Here is a 21,269-nt window from a genome sequence, read left to right as displayed (position 1 = left end):
ATTCACCAAGTAATTGTATTAAAAGTGCATAAAAACAACACAGAATGTCCTAGTATTCCACTTTTCATACATTCCTGGTCTACAACATTCATTCATCCAACAACTATTCACTGACCACCGAATAGTTAGATCCTACTGTAAGTGACACAATATTTACAATTAAAGGCAATAATGAGATGTTTCAGAAACTGATAGATGGCAGTTATTAAGAGCATAATGCTTAGCTCTACCTTCACTGAAGTCCCCACCCTGAATCATAAAGTTTTTAACCACACGATGGAATGTAGAACCTTTATAACATAACTTCTTTCCAGTTGTTTTCCCAAGGCCTTTCTCTCCTGGAAAAAGAAAAGAAATTAAGTTTAGCAACAAACATATCCTTCCCTAGGAAGGACCATCCAATCAGTCCTTTGTCAAATCCCTCCCTTGTGTTGGGCATCATAAGAGGTACATGAATTAGACAGTGTGACAATTTAACACACACACAAATACATAGTATAAAGCAGCATATAAAAGTTAAATTTTGTGGTACAGCCTCTACATGCTATAGGAGAAAAGAAAGATTAAAAACTGTTATCACGCCAGTAACAGAAGTTGGTGTAGAGACTGTGTATATATGTAAGTGTATCAAGTATAGATTTCAAAAATTTAATTTGCTATCTCTAATTTTAAAGTAACATTAAAAATGTTTTTCCTCCCCATTTTTTCTGTTTTAAAAATATAAATCCATAACAAAAAACCTCATCATGTTTTGCTTATCTTCTAATCCTAAATTTCTTATGAAATCTGGAATGCTAAATTTCTTAAAATTACTGAAATCTGTAAAATTCTACCAAAATAAATCAGTTTTGAACATACTATTATTTTATAAACTACAATAGAGAAGATTTCATTACATACAGTGGGGCTGTTTCATTTTTGAGACCATTTCTTTCTCTTTTCCCTTTTAAGAAATGCTTCCCTGACCTCGTACCAGTGAAATTATTTATTTTGCTGAACTCATTTCATTTCACAGCCCATTGCTTTTTAAGGAAAATATCTGTTAAACAAGGTAAAACTATAAGCCATGACTTCTCATTGGAAATAATTTAATAATTTATTTACCTGAGCATAGGCAAAGGAAGTTTTTGCATGTTTTTGGACATATATCTGAGAAGAGCTGAAACATAATGCGACCAACTGAAATAAAACACATTTTTAAAAAAAAGGTAAGCAAGTTGATTAAATATACCATATTTTATATGGGAGAAATAAAATATATAGAATTAATGAATTGAAAGGTCCATTTTTGTAATTCATTTTAATTTTTGAAAAGATTCAACATTAAAGAATTTAACCAGGCAATACCAACTAACAAGAACTCTACTCTATTTGTTAGTGTTAGAATTCACAGGCAACAGTGAATTTAGTACAGTCCCCTATCTGAACTATTAATCTTCTTTAAAAATACTCTTGGTAATAGTTGTCTAATTTACGCTTGAACCCCTCCAGTGATGAAAGCACATCATACCCTAAGACAGTCATTCTGGCCAGTATCGTTGGAAGAAATTTCTGTCCTCTACATTCAGCTTTCTACCTTTATGCAAGAACTGTTTAGAGCCAACTTCCTGAACTGCCACCCACAGCTAAAACTCACATTCTATTCCCCGGGAGAGCAGAAAGAGAATGGGTTATGGCTCCTAAAAACAAACGACCCTACAATAAACAGGAAATGAGAAGGAGCAAGTCTGCAAATTCAATTTAACTATGCCAACAGAGAAATGTTTTACTAACCATTTGGTCTCAGCACTCCCTTTGAACTCTTAAAAATTAATGAGCTTTTAAAAATGTGGGTTATATCTATTGCTGTTTACCATATTATAAATATAACTCGGAAATTTTCAAAACTCAAGAATTCACAAGCTCATGCTCCATCAGCTGTCAGAGCAATGACATAATTACATATTGCACAATCTCTGCAAAACTCAACTTGTAAATGAGATGCAAAAGGCAAATTATATTATTCTAAAAATAGTTTTGACTTTGCAGACCTCCTGAAAGGGTCTCAATAAAATAAGAAATGGGATTTTGACTTACAATCACTTTTCTGAGTTCCCTTTCCCCTTACTCTACAAAATCTTTTCCATTATAAACATTATGTATACTAAAAGAGACTTACAGAATAAGCCAAAATTAACTGTGGACCAAGAATAAGTCATTTTCAGTAAATACAAAATGACTTAATTTACTCTGTATCACTAAAATTTTAATTTATTCCTGGCCATGTCAGTCAGTTCCTCTGAGGACAAAACAGCTACTGCACAACAGACATCCTTAAAGGCTAAAAAGTGCGAGAATGGCATCATGTAAGAAGACTTTCCTGTGTCAACAACTGCAGAACAGTGTTGGAGCCAAATTTTAAAGCAATTTCAAAACCTTCTAGCTGATCTTAATATCTAAGAGAATGAATAAAAAGGTAGGAAAAGAAAGTAAAAAGGAAGACAGCAATGTATCCAAAGTCATTTCAGAATTTTTTAAAATGCATGTATTAATATTTAAATACCACTCTCTTTGTATTTATACGGAAATATTTTACCAGTGTGATAAAAGTATTTGCATCACTCCTCATAAATCCCTAGGAGATGGCTGGTTGTCAAGTTCAAATCATCTAGCTTGCAAACTAGAACATATTTAGATCTTTGGAATCCCTGTAAGCTGTTTACCTTTCAGAATAAAAGATATAATCAAAACAAATGAAACTTAGCCTTTTCTTTCAGGACTATGGTAACTTCAACATCAAGGTTTTTCCAAAATCTTTTAATGCCTTCAAATGAAAACTAGTGAAAGTTTCCAATGTTTTTAGTTTCTCCTTTACCTGGAATGTAATTACATTTCCAGGTCTAATATTCAGAGAGGGGTAGCTAACTACAATGATGTTTTAAAAAATGCTCACCTCTAACATCCTACCCTCTAACCTGATGAAGAAAAAAAATTTCCATTGACCTCTCAGTTTCACGGGGCAGGGGTTAGAGCAGAGGTTTCGTCTCTTCCACAGCACCGTGTTGTCAAGAGCAAAAGAAAAAAATTGAACAAAACCAAATTGTTCTGGACTTAAAACCATGATGCAAGGTTAAAAACACTGCCAAACCCAGAAAAAATAATCTATAAATCTGTGGAAAGAACAGATTAGCCCAAGTAGGCTTGCAAGGCATGATAAATGCTATTATGGATATTTCAGCTGTTGTCTGAGGCTGCTTTCTTAATTTAAAACGTTTCCATGCAATTTGAAGAGTATAAAAACAAAAGGCAAAGTCAAAGTTTTCTACCAGAAAAAGGGAAAAAACAAAAAGATTATGATTCCCATAAAGCAGTATGCCAGTAATAATTCCCTCCAATTTTAATAAAAAATACTTAAATTGAACACTAGAGAATACAGGCCAGCAAATATTAACTTGAACTAATAAAGCTGATTAGCAAGACGAACAACAGGTTTTCAGCAAATGTTTTTCAATTGAATTGCATTATTTTATAGAAAACATACTTTTTTTGAAAATCAAAATAGAAACTATTCTGAAGGTAGAGTCTTTAAAGAAAAAAGTCAGTGTGGTTCAGTAGTCTACTTATTTTCAGTGATGGCAGGAATAAACTGTGATTATAAAACATACTGAAAAGAAAAAATGTAAATTATAGTTACACAAGGAAAAGACTGACAGTGAATTTGTGGAAGAGAAGATTCTCTGGCTCCCAAACTGATGAAAAAGAAAAGTGACTGTATCCCATTTCTCAATTGTAAATGCCTGAGGTTTACTGTCTCCTGTATTGAGTTAACAAACTCTGCTGATGCCTGTTTAGAAACTAATGCTGCTTTTGAATGAATGAGTAAGATCTCAGGAGTATTTGTTATTCAACAGTACTTATAATTTAATGGGGTTTAGTTATCTTCTAGAATCCATCATTAGTAGTGTCAATTATCTTTTATATATACTAAGATTCCTTCCAAGGAATCAGCACTTCTCCAATAAATACACAGTTCTATAATGGTAAGACTAAAACCTGAAACTGGTTAGTGTAAACAATAGTATGGTATTTGTAGGGTAGAAAACACATGGCTGAGGACAAGAATGACACAGAGCAGGAACAGCTTCTGAACTTAATCTCAACATATAGATCCTTAAAAGTAACTAATAGGGGAACAATATTGAGATTTATCAGGTAACATCAACACATTTTAAACAGGTAGGAAAAACCAAAACACGCCTGTGTCATGTAGTAATCCTCATTTTGCCACTAGGTGGTAGGAATATAATCAACAAGCATCCAGAGTCTGGATAAAATCAAATGCCACCATTCAGTAATATTATTGTTTCTTGCTCTGAGAAATAGCTATGCTGGAATTGCAGGTGCAATGGTGAAAAGGGAGACATGTATCATGGACACAGGAAAAGTGAGCAATGGCTGGAAAAAATACTGTAGGAGACGATACACTACAGAAGAAAATCACACATACAATTACAAGTAAGTGATGAGAGTAAGAGCAAACGCAGGAACAGACCACACTGGGTAGGCAGAGAACAAAATCTAAGAGGAAATTAAGGGATAGGTGCAGCATTTCAGCAAAATCACGCCATTTACTCAAACATTTACTGAGGTCCTCCCCATGCGTCAAGCTGTCCAGCAGAATACAAGACACAGTACCTTTTGGGGAGCTCATATCCTGGCAGGGAATGACAGATACAAATCGCTACACAATGTGATGAGCCATCAGCGGTACAAATAAAGTGCACTTATAGCTAACCTAGGTCTGACCTTGTGTGTGAGGGCAGGAGAGAGGGACCATGGCTATATTATACACCACTCTACCACCACTGATTTGTACAGTGCCTGGTACAGAATAAGTACTCAATATATATTTGAAAAATAATAAACATGAAACAAAATTATTAAAAAATAAGAGATTAACAAAAATATATGAAGGAATACCTAGATATAAATCAAAAGAATTTATTATATACCAAGAAAAGTTACCACTTTTCCAGTTCCACCAGGACAACATCAAGACATAGCTTCATAAAAGCTACTTATTTCAGAGATATACAGGAAAAGAATCTTTCCAGCATCTAGACAACAGGTCATGTCACCCACAAGAAAAAGAAATTAGGCTGGCTTCACACACCTTACACTAGTACCTAGGGACAATAGGACACTGGCTACCACCTTAAAGGGATTAAGATGCTATGAACAAAGGAAATACAAAAATTAGATTTTATCTTGAAAAATCTATTTGAAATAAGACCCTGAGATACGACTCAAAATATTAATGAGAAAAAGCAAGTAGGAAAAGAGTGGCACTGAGTACTGAATTCATTACAATACAGAATTAAACCTAAAAAACTATGGTAATTACAGTTATAAAATAAAGTATAAATGTTATAGCTAGTGGAAAAAAGTATATACTGGTAAATTTTTTTTTCGCTATTTTGAGGTATCTTCTAAGTATGCCCCCCCTCTTTTTTCCTGAATGGGTAAAATCAAACTGTGGAAAAAATTAAATGAGAAGTGTTATTCCCACCTCTGTCAACAGGTAGTCATTTTTATTAATTTCATGTGTATTTTTTCAGTTTCTTCTCATACACACAAGCAAATATTGATATATTCTTATTTTTTTTTTAAAAATAGTATAGCTCTAAGAGAATAGATCTTAAAAGTTCTCATCACAAGAAGAAAAAATTTGTGACTATGTGTGGTGAGGGATGTTAACAAGATTTACTGTGGTGATCATTTTGCAATGTATACATATATCAAATCATTAAGCTATCATCTGAAATTAATATATGTCAATAACATTCCAATTAAAATTTTTTTTAAAAATGAGCAATTCTTTCGTTAAAAAAAAGGTGACATATTATGCTCACTATACTATACCTTGTTCTGCTCACTTCATGAATATACCACTAAGTGCTTTTCAGGCCTGCAATGTAAAACTAATTTGAACTGTAGGGAAGCTATGGGAAATCACACAGTATCAATAAAGGCCAACAAGAGGCGGTTGTATTGCTGAGAGAAAGCATAATTCCTGTATTTCATAGGAACACGTAGATGTTGCTGAGGTAAATTAAAGAGGAAATATGGGTTCAGGCATACTTAAAACACGTAATCACATTTGGAACTAAAAATACATCAAACGTCTTTCGAGCTACTGGGGTGGAGCAACCCGAAGTAAAAAGATATGAAACAAAGGAAAGGAAACAGCAAGAAAACATTAACAAGGTAGAGAATAAGGTAAGAGAAGACCAAAATAGCTCTATAAATATTTAGGCACAGAAAGCTTTTTTTATGACATGTCAACCAACACCCAGCTAAAGGTAGCCTGCAGACAGCAGAAGCAAAAACTCCAAAGAAAATTTATTTACTGGCTCATGTAGTTAGTTGACAAGGATATTGGTGCAGATCAAAGAATCAAAGAACCACAGGAACCAGGATGTCGGGGAAAGAGGCCAGATCACAGAGCTGCCAGGTCTCACAAGGGAAAAAGTGCTGACTACCACTTCTTTGTCCCAATCAATGTACTAGAATATCTATTATGTTAAAGGTAGAAAAGGAGAAACATCTTTGTATATTTCACTTGGAGTTGTGAGGCAGAGAAAGGAAGGAAAAGGAAGGTGGTAAGAAGTGAACTTTTTCCTCTCAAAGTCTCCATAAAAATCCATATGAATTTGCCTACATGACCTCCCAACTAGGCCTGTTGTTAGTGGGATTCTCCAGGCCCAATTTCTAAAAAAATAAGTAGAAAAAGTGAGAGTGAGGAAGAACCCTCTTGCTTACAGAAATGAAAACTAGCCTTTTTCCTAAAATTGAACACAAAGGCTTAATGTACAAAGCTCTGTCTCATAATACTTTCATATGAAGCCCCTTAGTGAACTCAGTGCTCCACCTCATGTTCATGCACATGCAATAATTACAGCAATTTAAACATGTCAGACAATGTGCTAGGTTCTTTACGAATACAGGGAGCTCTGCAATAACGTCACAGGACGGAAAGAAACATCGCATTACTAAAAAAATCATATATAAAGACAACTGTTTCCATGGGAAAATAAGAGGGGACAAGGGAATCTCACATTGCAGTAAAAATTTCTTTTTCTTTAGGAGTATCAATAATAAAGGCATATTTTTAGTTATAGGAGTATGTTATAAAACCTAAACTTAACTGAGGAACACCTTGCTCTGGCCTCCTTTCGCAGCACTGCCGTTAGCATAATCCTTCTCGTGGTCTTTCAAATTACTGTCAGGACAGACAAGAGTAACTTAGAATAGCAGTGCTGCTCACTGCCCTCCGCTCCCACACCACTCGCTCCCCCACTGTTATCTAATTGTGTCATAACACAAACAGCAGTCTGCTAAATTAAAACTGTGCTCCTTCATTCATCCTTCCATTAGAATAAATTCATTTTGCAATAACACAATCTGAAAGACAGGTGGTTGTATTATTTTTTTTAACTTTTATTGTGGTGTAATTCCTGTACAGTAAACTACGCATATTTCAGACATACAATGTAATGAATTCTGATATTGTATACACCTATGAAAAAGGTGGCTGTATTATTTAATTCCTCTTTCCAAGAACCTTTTTACACAGACACTATTGCACTGGTCCTATTACTGTATGAGTACACAAAAAGGGGAGAAATCATTTGAAATAGTGCAGACCACTGCCTCCAGTCACTCTATTCATGAGCTTATGACCCAGGATGAGATGGGAGATGCAATTCTCCTGTTCCCTCAGTACAAATAAGATCTCACATGCCTTGCACTGTCTCAAAGCATAAGCTATCTTGAGTGTGAGTCTAAAGTTTAAAGGGTATTTTTGCATACAAGCAAGCTTTGTCATACTATCTTTAGAACCACAGTAAGACAAAACAGTACAGCATTTCTCTCTACAAGGAGGTCAAGTGGCTTACCCAAGCTCATCAGTAGTACTGAAACATTTGTCTGCCTCTTTACTTTTTAAAGCGTATTTCTTGGTTTCAGTTCCAAACACTTTACAATGTTTACTGAGAACATATTTCTAATTTACTTTCTTCGATCCATGTGAACCTTGAGCAGTAAAGTTAAAATACCAATTTCAATGATATCCCCATTTTATCTATTTTGATAAACTGCCAGAATTTTATGATATTGGTCAGAAGCCCACAAAAAGAAAAAATTCTAGTCAAGTATCCCTTTAAAGAAACACCCTGGTCATTATTTTGGAAAACCAACTATAAGCCTCTGACAAACACAAAGTGAGTAATGTTGTCTTTTAAAAAGGAGGGAAGAGGGCCGTATTTCTCTACCAATGTCATAAAATACACACACACAAAGCTATAAAAATGAAGGATTAAGAGGCATGACAGCTGAATGTAATATCTGATGCTAGACTTGATCTTGTATTGGAGGGGAGAGAATGCTACAACTGACTTTTTAGATCAACTGACAAAATCGAACACGAGAGGTAACAGATTAAAGTACTGTATCTAGAAAGTGCCAAGATGGTGGAGCAGAAGGATGCAGAACTGAACTCACCTTTTCCCAAGAATACATCAAAAACTACATGTACATATGGAACAATTCGCACAGAATATCTACTGAACTTTGGCAGAGAATCTCTTACATAGAAATACAAGGAGAATCCCCATAAAACCAGACAAACAAGTTTCTACTATATAGCACAGGGAACTATATTCAATACCTTGTAGTAACCTGTAATGAAAAATGTATGTATATGTATGACTAAAACATTAGCTGTACACCAAAAAATTTAAAAAATTAAAAAAAATAAAGTACTGTGTCAATGTAAATTTATGAAGCTGGTAACTGCACTGTGGTTATGCAGAATATCCCTATTCTTAACAAATACACACTGAAGTATTTAGGAGTAAAGAGCCATGATGTAGGTAACTTACTTTCAAATAGTTCAGATAAGATTGTGTGTAGAGAGAGATAAGGAGAGAGATTAATAAAGCAAATGGTATAAAATGTAAATAGGTGAATCACGGTAAAGAATAGGTGGGCATTCTTTTTACCGTGTTATTTTTCAATTTCTTATAAACATGAAGTTATATCCAAACAAAAAATTTAAAACCTCTACAGATAAAGCCCAATGCTTGAGTACTGTGAAACCATGTGCCTACAACTGGAGCTCTCAAACTGTTTGGACTCACAGTCTATAATAATTACTGAGGATCCTAAAGACCTTTTACTGTGGGTTATTTTTAATAATTTACATTTTCAAATATGAACAAAAAATTTAATGAGATTGAGTCACTGTTTCACATTTTTGCAAATCTCATTACTGTCTGGCATAACAAGACAGTTACATTTTCCTATCTGCTCTTCATTTGATCTGTTGTAATGGGAGTGAAAAAATGGGAGGTTGACTCCTCCTGGCCTCATGAAAGCATCTCGCAATTTAAAAACAGAAGGGCTACACCATTATACTATTATAACGTAGTATATTACAACTATAATTTACTTCAAAATACCTTATATAGACATTCCGATACAAAGGAATCATGTGAGTTTAAAACCATACCTTAGGAGAAACATCCTCCAGGGGTGATAAGTCAAAGGCTATCCTCCAGGGGTGATAACTCAAAGGCCATCCTCCAAGGGTGCTTTTCTAATAGTGCTTTTGCTATCTTTATCTCTAATCCACCAGAGGCTTTGTAATTAGCAAGATGAATGTTAGAAATGGGTTTTTAATGGTAAATTAGTGATGTTCAGAACATATAGACTGAATAAAAACATTTGGAGATATCCCATACCCTTGCATTAACAGGACATATAAATCTGGAGAGTCACCCTTTGGAGTGACTGGGCTGGGTCCACCAAAAAAGGTCCTGGGTCTAGCCAGGATTTGGGAGGAGTCTGGTGCACAGTACTAAAAGATTTGCATGACCATTTTCAAGACCAGAAATCTTTCATACAGAGTGCTTAGAGCATTGAAAAGGACAGTCCTGGGACTTCATCAGACTTACAGTATTGGCTGAGTGACTTCTTTGTGTACATACTTGCTTGGTAACATCTGCATGTGGCAAATGTGACTTGCTGTCACTGTACCCTGGTAGCAAGATTATGACAGGCAATCTATAGCCATCACCTAACTTATCTGTGACTCTCAGCTGTGAGCCAAAAAGAACCTAATGGCCATTCTTGATAAACTGGCTTAAATCAGTTTGCAACAGACATCTAAAACCTGGTCCCCTGGACTCCAATACTCCACTTCTTGACACAAGATGTGAATAAGGCAAGTATAAGGCAAGTTCCTGAGGCACCAAAGAAGGAAAAACAAGATTCCTATTTCATGTCTGCCCTAGGTCTTCAGTTTAACCAACCACTAACAACCCTAGAGAGAACTAACATTTAACCAGTGAAGGGTGGGCCTGCCTGTCAGAAAAATGAAGTTGTCAATAAGGATTTCATATCTATACTTCCAAACTGAGTATCATATTTCACAGAAAAAGCTAATGTTTTCAGAAAACATGAATTTACTTGTGAAGATGATGAAAAAAGATTGGCTAATTTCTACCAGTTAACATCTTTAAAAATTTATAAGGAATTCTAGGTTCAGTCAAGATGGAGTAAATATATTCCACCCTACCTTTCTTACTGAATGCAACTGAAAAACCCTGGACAGAAAGCATGGAACAATTATCTAAGGTCTGAAAAAATAAATGGTAGCAGGCAGTTTGGGGAATGACGTCAGAATACAAAAGTCTCCTAAACTGGCAACGAATTTTGCTTTTGTTATTCCTCTCATATCTCTCAACCTGGAATCAAAAGTAATCTGAAACCCAAAACTGCACACTGGGTACAGAGAGAAACAGCTCTTTAAAAAGCTCTCTATTTCTAGAAAGGGGGCCCCTACAGATCAGAGTGAATGGGGATAATTTCATTTTTTTGGTCTGTTTTTTTCCCATTCTCTCTTGTCCCAGCTCCTAGACAATTCCGCATGGCGGCAGCAGTGAGAGCAGTGGTGACCAGAGAAGCACTTAAAACTCCAAGGGAGGGGAACCCTTCTCTAACTAGAGGAACTGTGGTCCCAAGAGCTTAGGAAGAATCCCTGTTGCATTTTACTTTCCCCTCTTGCCACTTACCTCAGAGACAGATCCAGTCATGGGAAGTTCATGGCAGAACAGGGAAATTAAAACCTTGACTTTCCAGCCAGATGACCAAAAAAGGGAGTCCCTAAAGGCCAGAATACATTGGGGAGATCTCAAAGGAGAGCGAGCTCAAGAAAACCATCCTATTAAGTTGTACATGAATTCCTGGGCTTATTCATGAACTATGCACGTGTGGACCTCACCCTAAACAGCAGAAGGTGGGTAAGAACTTGTAGGCTGAGCCTCATTGAGTTACTGCCTGCTATAACAACATCATCATCAACAAAAGTCAACATTCTCCCCAGGATTTAAACTAGACCCAGGGTGACATAACATAATATACAAAATGTCCAGGATACAATTCAACATTTATTGACATTTAAAGAACCAAGAAAATCTCTTATCTCACACAGGAAAAGGATTACCAAAGGCAGCAACCCCATTACGATATAGATGTTGGAATTATCAGACAGACTTTAAAGCAACCATTATCATCATACTCTATTAGGTAAGGGCAAAAACTCTTAAAGTGAATGGAAAAATAGAAAGTCTCCAGCAAAACCAAAAGGACATTTTTAAATGAAAAAATACAACAACCAAAACTAAAAATTCACTAGTTGTGCTCAACAGAAGGATATAGATGACAGAGGAGAAAGTTAATGAACTTGAAGACCAGCTAATAGAAATTACTCAATCTGAAAACCAGAGAGAAAAAAGATGGGGGGAAAAAAATGAACAGAGCCTCAGGGACCTGTGTAGTAATACCAAAAGATCTGGTATTTGTTTCAACAAAGTCCCAGAAAGAAAGGAAATAGACTGTTGGACAGAAAACACATTTGAAGAAATAACATCTAGAAACTCCTTAAATTTGGCAGAAGACAGACACAAATTCAAGAAGACCAGCAAATCCCAAAGAGAATAAACACACAGAAATTCACATCACAATCAAACAGCTGAAATCTAAAGAAAAAATTAAAATCCTTAAAGTAGCCAGACAAGAACAACACATTTACATTTGGGGAAAACAATTCCAATGACTATAGATTTCTTATCAGAAACACTACAGACCAGAAGGCAGTGGAACATTTTTCAAGTACTAAGAGAATACAACTATCAATGCAGAAGTCTGTATCTAGTGAAAATGTCTTCCAAGAATAAAGGCAAGATAAAATTCGCAGTTGAAGGAAAACATAGAGAATCTGCTGCCAAAAGACCTGCTCCAAAGAAATGCTTATAACAAATTTCTCAGGTGGAAAGAAAATGCTACCAGAGGAAACCTGGAACTTCAAAAATGAACAAACAGTAACAGAAAGGGTAAAGATAAGAGTGTTTTTTTCTCCTCTTAAGCTCTTTAAAATATGTGTGACATCTGAAAGCAAGTTTTCAGTGTTTGTAGATGTAATACATATGACAAGTACAACATAAATTAAGAGGTAAAGGATGTTATATGTGGGATGGTTTTAACAGTGCACTTGAATTGGTAAAATATTAATTCTAAGTATATTGTGAAAAGCCAGTAATTGTAATCTCTAGAGTAACCACTAAAAAAACGGTATGGAGATAAATCAAAAATTCAATAGAAAAAAAAATTCAGTAGAAAAAATTTAAAAGAATATTGAAAAAAGTTCAAATAATTCAAAAGGCAAGAAAAGAGAACAGAATAAAAAGAGGAAGCAAAAACAATTATTAAAGAGACAAACATTACAATTATATTAAACGTAAATAGTATAAATATACCAATTGAAAGAGATTGTGAGAATGGATAAAAAACCAAGACCCACCGATTTGCTATCTCCAAGAAACTCACTTTAAATATAACAAAATAAGTAGGTTAAAAGTAAAAGGACAGAAAATGACATACCATGTAAATACTAACAAAAATAAAGCTGGAGTATCACATTAGACAAAGCAGACTTTGGAACAAGGAAAACTGTCAGGAATAAAAAAGGTCACTACAAAATGATAAGTGAATTAACTGATTAAGAAGACATAACAATCCTAAATGTGGATGCATTTACCTAACAAAAGAGCCTCAAAGTAAATGAAGCAAAAACTAATAAAACTGAAAGGAGAAATAAACCCATGATTATAACTGGAGACTTCAGTACTTCTCTCTTGTTAATCAATAAAACAAGCAGACAGAAAATCAGCTAGGATATAGAACTGAACACTATTAGCCAACTGGATCTAACCGACATTTACAAAACACTCCACACAAAAACAGCAGAATGTACATTCTTTTCAAAGTGTATATGGGAAATTCACTAAAATAGAACATATTAAACCTTAATAAATTTTAAAAAGCTAAGATCATACAAAGTAAATATGTTCTCTGCCATAATGGAATTAAAATAGAAATCATTAATAAAAAGACAACTGCAAAACATGTACGTACTCGGAAAGCAAAAGACTTCTAAATGGTTCATGCATCAAAGACTAAGCTGCAAAGGAAATTAGAAAATATTTTGAACTGAAAAAGAATGAGCACAACATCAAAATTTGTGGGGTCCTTCACAGAGGTAAATTTATAGCATTAAATGCTAATATTAGACAAGAGAGGTCACAAGTCAACAATTCAAGTTTCTGCTTTAAGAAACTAGAAAAAGAGGAGCAAAATAAAGCCAAAGGAAGGAAAAAAAAAGAAATAAAGAGGAGAAATCAATGAAGTTGAAAACAGAAAATAAAAAAAAAAACAATAAAACAAAAATCTGGTTCTTTGCATTGACAGTAAAATTGATAAATCTCTAACCAAACTGGTCAAGGAAATAAGACAACAGGCACAAATTACCAATATGAGGAATGAAGGAGGAGACATCGCTATCAATCCCACTAAGTTAATAAATTAACACTAATACTAAGATACTAAGTTAAGGGGCTATGCTGAACTACTCTATGGACATAAACTAAATAAAACTGACCATTTGCAAACTACTAAAACTCACTCAAAGAGAAATAATAACATGAATGGTTCTGTAACTATATTCATACAATTTAAAGACATTTCTTCTTTTAATATATACTTGCATTAATTTGGTAGCTTTACAATTCAAAAGTCTAACTTGTTTGCTACAAAATATACAAATTCCACTGATAATAATGAAAAAGAATACATATGCTGTATTCAACTCAATTTTTATCAGTATTTCTTGATGTCTCATTAATGTGGACAGTATGGCCACTCTGAAAGGATTTTTGCTTATCAAAGTGAATCAGATATTACTTTACACTTATATCAAGTGAATTATTAACTATACAAGAAGTCAAGAGTATTACTTGAATAAGAACTCAATGACATATGTCCTAAAGGTTAAATCCTATGAAACAGGACACATCAATTCAAACAATTCAAGCAGTCCTTAAAAGTTGTGTAAAAATCAAGTATCTACTTCTTAGATAATATACTGAAAAGTGCTAGAGAAGTATTATATACGAGACTGATTATGAAATTGCCAACTATCAACTGGTTCAACCTAGAACAATGTAAGCATCCCTTGCTTTCTATATGATTCAGTGTTCTCAAGAGTGCTAGTCACTTTTACCAGAATGGTACTGTAATTAATTACCCTGGATGTTGGGGACTTAAGTTCATTCAACATTTACCAAATATATTCTGGAGATATTTTACAACAAAAGTAATTTGCAAAGCTGGGCGGAAAGTACAAGGGAAAAAGTACTTTATATGGCTACAAAACCTTTGCTTTACCTTTACTTTCCAGTAAAGGTAATTTTTAATTCTTAAAAAAAATAATAAGCCCTGTTATTCAAAAACATGTATTCACGATAAGGATTAAGATCCATCAAGTCTCAAAATATAAAAAACAGAGAATGCAACAAAATTTCTAAGATCACATCACTCCTTTGTTCAAAATTCTTCCATATCTTATCTCACTGAGTCAAAGATCTTTCTATGGCCTTTATCCATTTCCTGTTACTGTTACCTCCTTTACTCCAGCCACCCTTGGCTTCTTGCTGTTCCTCAAACATGCAGGTACACCCCCTCATCAGGGCCTTTATATTAACTGTTCTCTTTACAAGAAATGCTCTTGTCAAAGATATCCACACTGCTCACCAGCTTATTTCCTTCCGGTCTGCTTAAATGTCATCTTCTCAAAATGGTCTTTTCTGGCCAACCTATTAAAATAGTAACCCTACTACAAGACACTGTACTTTTTTTCCTGGCTTATTGTCTGCCTTCCCCTGATAGAATGTAAACTAAAAGTAAAGGAGGCCTTAGTTTTATTCATTGCTGTATCCTCAGAGTCTAGAACAGCAGCAGGTAGAATCTGCCCAACAAGATCGTACACAAAGACTGTACATATCCCTCCAATTAAAACTTCCATCACACATACTTAAAAAAAAAAAAGCCAAGAAAACAGTTCAGAACCCTGCACGCCCTGCTACTTAGAATGAAACAACTTCTTATAAGAAAATACTTTATTTTCTACAAAATATACTAACGAATGGCTGGATTCCCTAAAGGCAAAACGTTAATGCTAAGCCCACACTTGCTTCAAAGTCTGTTAGTACAGAATGCTTTGGTTTATCACACAAGACTTGCACTAAGTCATTTTCCCACGAACCAAGAAATCCTGGCTAAAGATACTTAAGGAAAAATGAAAGCAGAGTTAACCTATTAACGATATACAACGATTAGGAAATATAGAATAGAGGAGTCCAAAGCTCAAAGTACACAGTGAGATACCAGAAATCGGAATTCAGAGTGTTTGCCCACTAGAGACACAGAGAGGAAAAGTCCAAAAAGGATCGCACCCGTTCTCTTGGCGCTAAGTATGGCATGAACTCTCGGTCCAGGAGTGCAGAGGGGCATGGAATTTGAGAGGGCGAGGCCTGGACTCCGATTAGGGTGGGAGTGGGGTACGCGGGCCACCCCTCTCTCCATAGATTTTCGCTCAGGAGAAAAGGGAGCGCTGACTGCGCCTACCAGCTCCCAAAAAGGCTTCAGGGAGGGATGATGAGGATAGACCCCTCCCCTTCCCCAAGGCAAGCCCAGGCCCCGCAGGACTCCCCGGTCTCCCGGCTCACCCGGCTCCCGGTTGATCTCGATGTCGAAGTGGCACTGCGGCCGGTCCTGCGCCCCCATCGCGACCGAGGTGGCGGCAAGAGCTGGGAGAGATGGGGAGGAAAGCGGTCAGGGAGGGAGATAAGGCGGGGGCTGGGGCGGAGCCCGCGCCTCTGTCGCCTCCCGCCGGCCTGTCGCGACAGCGCCGAAGGCCGGGACGGGGCGCCCCCTCACCCAAGGCCTCCCGGTTCCCATGGAGCGCGCACACACATGCAGGCGAGCTCTTCACCTGGCTGGCCTCCAGCCTGAGCAGCTCCTCGCGAGCAGAGGAGAGAGCGCTGCCACCGCGGCCGGAGCCCAACGCCACTAACGGACCACCACCCCCGCCCCCAGACCCGGCCTCCTAGTGCCACGCTAAACCCCGCGAGAGTCGAGACAAATACCGCGAGAGCACGGTCTCGAAGGAGGTGGTTAACCGAAGGGGTGTGCGTACGTGGGCGTGCCTGGGAGCTGGAAGAGCCTCCAGACCCGCCGATCCTATACCTGAGCGAGTCCTTTTTCTGCCCTGCCCTTTCCCCCCTTTACGTTAGAATCAGTCCCCCAATCTGAGAGCACTGGGCGCGCCTGCGCCCTTTACTTCCGGTCTTCCTTCTGAAGTGCCGTCTACACGTTTACGGATATCGCGAGGCTTCTCTGTTGCCTACAGCTGCGGAACAGTTGTGAGAAGGCAGTCGTTGAAGTTTAGTAAACTGACAGAACTTTGGCTTTTCTCTTTCTTGAGGTGTAGTGATGACACTGTCCTCCTGCTAGACCGTTTGTCTCACTTCAAAGACCTTTTAGGCTGAGGTGTGCGTTCGTTCCCACGATGCTTTGGCGCCAACATCACTGGTATAGTTGTGTTCAAGGCCATTCTACCTCTTCTGTGAAGAGTCAGGTGAAGACCTTCGCCCTTTTTTAAAATCGAGTTCTTCGCCTTATTTATTATAGAATGCAAGAGTTCTGGGTACTAACATGTTGTCAGATGATATCTGTACGCTCTGAATACAAATCTTTTGTTAGATTTATAGAATTGCGAATATTTTCTCCCAGTCTGAGCCTTTTCATTGTTTCAACAGTGGTTGGTGCAAAGCAGGCTTTAATTTTTGGTGGTCATTTGATCAGTTTTTTTCTTTTATGGTTTGTGCTTTTACGTGTGAGAAATCTTTGCCTACCCCAAGCTCATGAAGATTTTCTCGTATGTTTTAGAAGTTTTGTAGTCTTACCTTTTTAAGTCTATGATCTGTAAGAATTTTTCAGTATGTTGTCAGAAGTTGAGTTTATTTATTTATTTTTCCTGTAGGTAGTTCTGCCACCACTTGTTGAAAAGACTGTGTTTTATCTATTGAATTACCTTGGCTTGTGGCCAAATGTGTGCAGGTTCTATTTCTGGACTCTGATTTGTTACATTTATGCATCTTGAGGCTGGGGACACACTTGAGTTTTTATTGTTGTTTTCAGGTTTTTTTTTTAATTGTAAAATATACTTTACATAAAATTTTTGCTTAACTATTTTTAAGTGTACAGTTCAGAGGCATTAAGTACATTCACATTATTGTGCAAACATCACCACCGTCTATCCACTGAAACATTTTTCATCTTGCAAAACTGAAACTTTATACCAATTAAACAATAACTTCCTCTACCCAGGCTGTAGCAACCATTCTCTACTTTTTTTTTTTTTTAAAGTTTTACTTTATTGTGGTAAGGACACAACATGAGCTCCACCTCTTGACAGTGTTCAGTGGTATTGTTAGCTATAGGCCCAATGTTGTACAGCAGATTTATAGGATGTATTCATCTTGCATAACTAAAATTGTATGCCTATTGATTAACAGCTCCTTTCTACTTCCATCCCTTCCCTGGCAACCACTGTTTATTGTTTGCTTTTATGAGTTTGACTCTTATATACCTTAAGTAAGTGGAATCACTCAGTGTGAATCATTTGTCTGGCTTATTTCACTTAGCATAATGCGCTAAGTTTATATGTATTGTCATATATCGCAGGATTTCTTTCTTTAAGGCTAACAAATATGCCATTGCATATATATCATATTTTGTTTATCCCTTCATCAGTTGATGGACACTTAGGTTGCTTCCACTTTTTGGCTATTGTGAATAATGCTGCTATGAAGATGGGTGTACAAATATCTCTTTGAGATCCTGCTTTCAGTTCTTTTGGGTGTATACCCAGATGTGAAATTGCTGGGTCATAAGCTAATTCTATTTTTAATTTTTTGAGGAACTGCTATATGGTTTTCCATAGCAACTTCACTATTTTACATTCCCACAAGCAGTGCATGAGACTTTTAATTTCTCCACATCCTCTTCAACACTTGTAAAATTCTGTTTTTTTATAATCACCAACCTAATAGGTGTGAAGTGGCACATGGTTTTGATTACTGTGGTTTCATCATAAATTTCAAAATCAAGGTCACTGAGGTAGTTTCTAACCTGCTTCTGTACCTGTGCCTCATGTGTCAAATACAGACAGATCTTTGATTCTTCCACACCATCAAGAAAGTGCTGTCCCTGTCAGAGTTTGCCAGTTCTACCTCTGTGAGAGTACAGTATCTATCAGAGCCACAGTCTCCTGGGTTTCACGTTTGTAACTAGGCTGAATTGAGAAGCTAGTGGTCCTGGGTCTGATTTTGCTTACAGTATTACAGCTAACCATTTATAGGTTTGAAAAACATGAAATGTAATGCCTATTTAGAGATGAAATGGGTCGGTAAAGCTAATTTTCACACCAAGATTCATGAAACGAAAGGATGGGGATCACTGCCTAGCTTTGTAATTACTGTGCTTTGGGGCAGCTAGCTTCAGTGTAAGTAAGCTTTAGAGCCCAAGAAGGAATTACTTAATTTGGGAGTGTACTTAAAGTACTTTAAATCTCCTGAAATTCAGTCTTGACACTCCAATAAAGTCTCCTTCCTGCCACTGATAATGTGACCTGGGGGCAAATCACTTTGATCTCTCTGGAGTTAAGTTTCTTCTTCTGTAAAATAAGCAGGAGGAAATACATTCTGTCTAGGTTCCCTCCTTGTTCAGAGTTCTTTTATTCTGCCCTATGGATTGAAATTCTGTTTCAGATAATAGAAGATAAATTATGCTATTTGGTCTGTGGTCAAGGTGAAGAAACTGCTGGACAGGCAGACTTAGGGTTAGCAACCACCAAAAGGACTGATACTTCCCTTCTTATCCTCAAGAGTAGTAGAAAATCAGTGTCCAAGGAGTTTACAAACTCAGGATCGATTTGGCTGTGACTGTCAAAAGGAGAACCCTTGGTACTAGCAGTTCTCACACAATGATTTAGTGGCTTGTTCTCCTTCCGTGTCTTTCCCCTCTCCCTTACTCCTTCCTGAGCAAGCATCATGTCACAAATAAACCTGCACCCAAGGCCTTGTTTCAGGCTCTGCTTCAGGGGAGGCTGAAAGTGAAACATCAGCTGGTGTTCACATGCCAGTAAGAGCCAGACCCTGTGTAAACAAGTCACCCTGTCTAACTAAGGGGGTCAGCTGCCCTCTCACTCCAGCTGATGGTTGCCATGTGGCTCTGTAAGCCCAGCCTTGCTAGAAATCCAGCCTTTCATGGGGAATCCTCTTATCTTTAAATGTTAGCAACTAATTCAGAACTAAAGACACTGTCCAGCGCCCACCATGTCTGCTGATCAGATGCAGCCCATGAGCAGCCTACTTGGTAGAGTATGAGCACCAACCACGTGACTAGTAGAGGGAGGAGACCAATAATGACCTAGAACCCTAAGGATGGCAGAATGGATGGGGGAGCAGCCTCCCTCCCAGACTTGAGAAGGTTCAGAGCCTTCAGTTAACACAGAGCTAACACACTCGAACGTTTACCATGTGCCTAGCTCTCAACTGTGTTATCTCAATCTCACAGCCTCGGGAGGCAGATACTACTTTCATTATCCCCATTTTAGAGCTGAGGAAACAGAGCTTTCAGAGATTTTGATAGGTCTAAGATTCAAAGTGAGATGTCTCTTCACTGTTCACACATTATAGCCTCCCTTGGTTGCAACCCTTGACTTCAAAAGGAGCCAGGAACCTGAGGCTTTCATTTGGGGTTCACTTACAAGTATCTCTTTGCCTCATTTTACAGATGAGTCTCAAAGAGGGAAAGTTCTTTATAGAACAAAACTAATAAAGGCAGAAAGAATGATAAAACAGAAAATTACTATTAGTTAATCCCCAATGAAGTAACAGATCAAAGCTGGGTAGATCATAATTTAAGTGAAAAGATAACGGGAACTTGATAGTAAGTCAAATCAGGTTATTTCCAGGTGTGATGCAAAGGCAAGTTCCTGTTACTTCCTATGATGTATTCTTGCCAAAAATATTAGAACCTGAATCTGAATGAGCCTCTAGATCTACCATTTTACAGGAAAAGTGGGAGGTTACTGGGACATATTTAATGACACCACAGGAATGCAACAGGCGAATGCAGAAATGTGAAAAGTTTTAGAGTCATTATGACCTAGTTTGTTCAACAAATGGCAAAGGAAAAAAAAAAGGGAACTGTTAAACATTTTCAAGACTGAAAAGACATCAACAAAATGCAGTGTGTGAATCTTTTTTGGCTCCTGATTCAGACACATCAACAAAAAGATGTTTTGTGACAAAAGAACATTATTGGGATTTAGGGGATGCTCCAAAATATGGAGCGCCAAATACCTTGGTGTATTGAATATTTTAAGCTGAAGGAGTCTAAGAAATGGCAGATGCTGGAAGAACTCTGACTTTCTCCCATGAAGTTGGTCATGAGACCCTCATATATGAGGTGCCCTCCCTATAACCAGAGGGACACTGAGATTTTGAACGAAAAGGCCTTGCCAAGTTTACCCCCGTTTACTACTCTCATCTCATACCCTTTTGTCCGATCACATTTCTCCCCATGAGTTTCTACTTTTCATCAAACCTAGTATAAAACCCCTCAGGTTCAACTGGTTTTTGGGGGGAGTTCATTTCCTTATGAAGGCTCCCATGTCAGGGAAGACTTAAATATATATGCTTTTCTTTTGTTAATCTGTCTTTTGTTATAAAGCCTCAGCTGACAACCTTAAAAGGATAGAAGGA

The 21,269-nt window shown here is 37.0% G+C and overlaps 1 protein-coding gene across 7 annotated transcripts in view; it reads right to left on the bottom strand.

Moving 5' to 3' along the window:
• The window catches only part of NKTR (natural killer cell triggering receptor), a 48,466-nt gene extending 31,757 nt beyond the window's left edge, over positions 1 to 16,709 (bottom strand). For 3 of the 7 annotated variants that reach the window (XM_015236345.3, XM_006200686.4, XM_015236347.3), the window contains exons 1-4: positions 16,430 to 16,560; positions 16,164 to 16,244; positions 1,105 to 1,179; positions 231 to 338 (exon numbers count right to left, since the gene is read on the bottom strand). In XM_015236345.3, coding sequence (XP_015091831.2) covers positions 231 to 338; positions 1,105 to 1,179; positions 16,164 to 16,221 — 241 coding nt within the window. In that variant the 5' untranslated portion in view covers positions 16,222 to 16,244; positions 16,430 to 16,560. Of the gene's footprint in view, positions 1 to 230; positions 339 to 1,104; positions 1,180 to 11,114; positions 11,141 to 16,163; positions 16,245 to 16,429; positions 16,561 to 16,583 lie in introns of those variants that run through there. The other 4 variants (XM_015236343.3, XM_015236346.3, XM_072941063.1 and 1 more) reach the window with 4 other exon arrangements.
• Positions 16,710 to 21,269: the final 4,560 nt, after the last annotated feature.

Source organism: Vicugna pacos, chromosome 17, assembly GCF_048564905.1.
Source record: "Vicugna pacos chromosome 17, VicPac4, whole genome shotgun sequence".
Lineage (NCBI taxonomy): Eukaryota > Metazoa > Chordata > Mammalia > Artiodactyla > Camelidae > Vicugna > Vicugna pacos.
The sequence above is the reverse complement of the archived record's forward strand: the minus strand, read 5'-3'. Positions and strand labels throughout refer to the sequence as shown.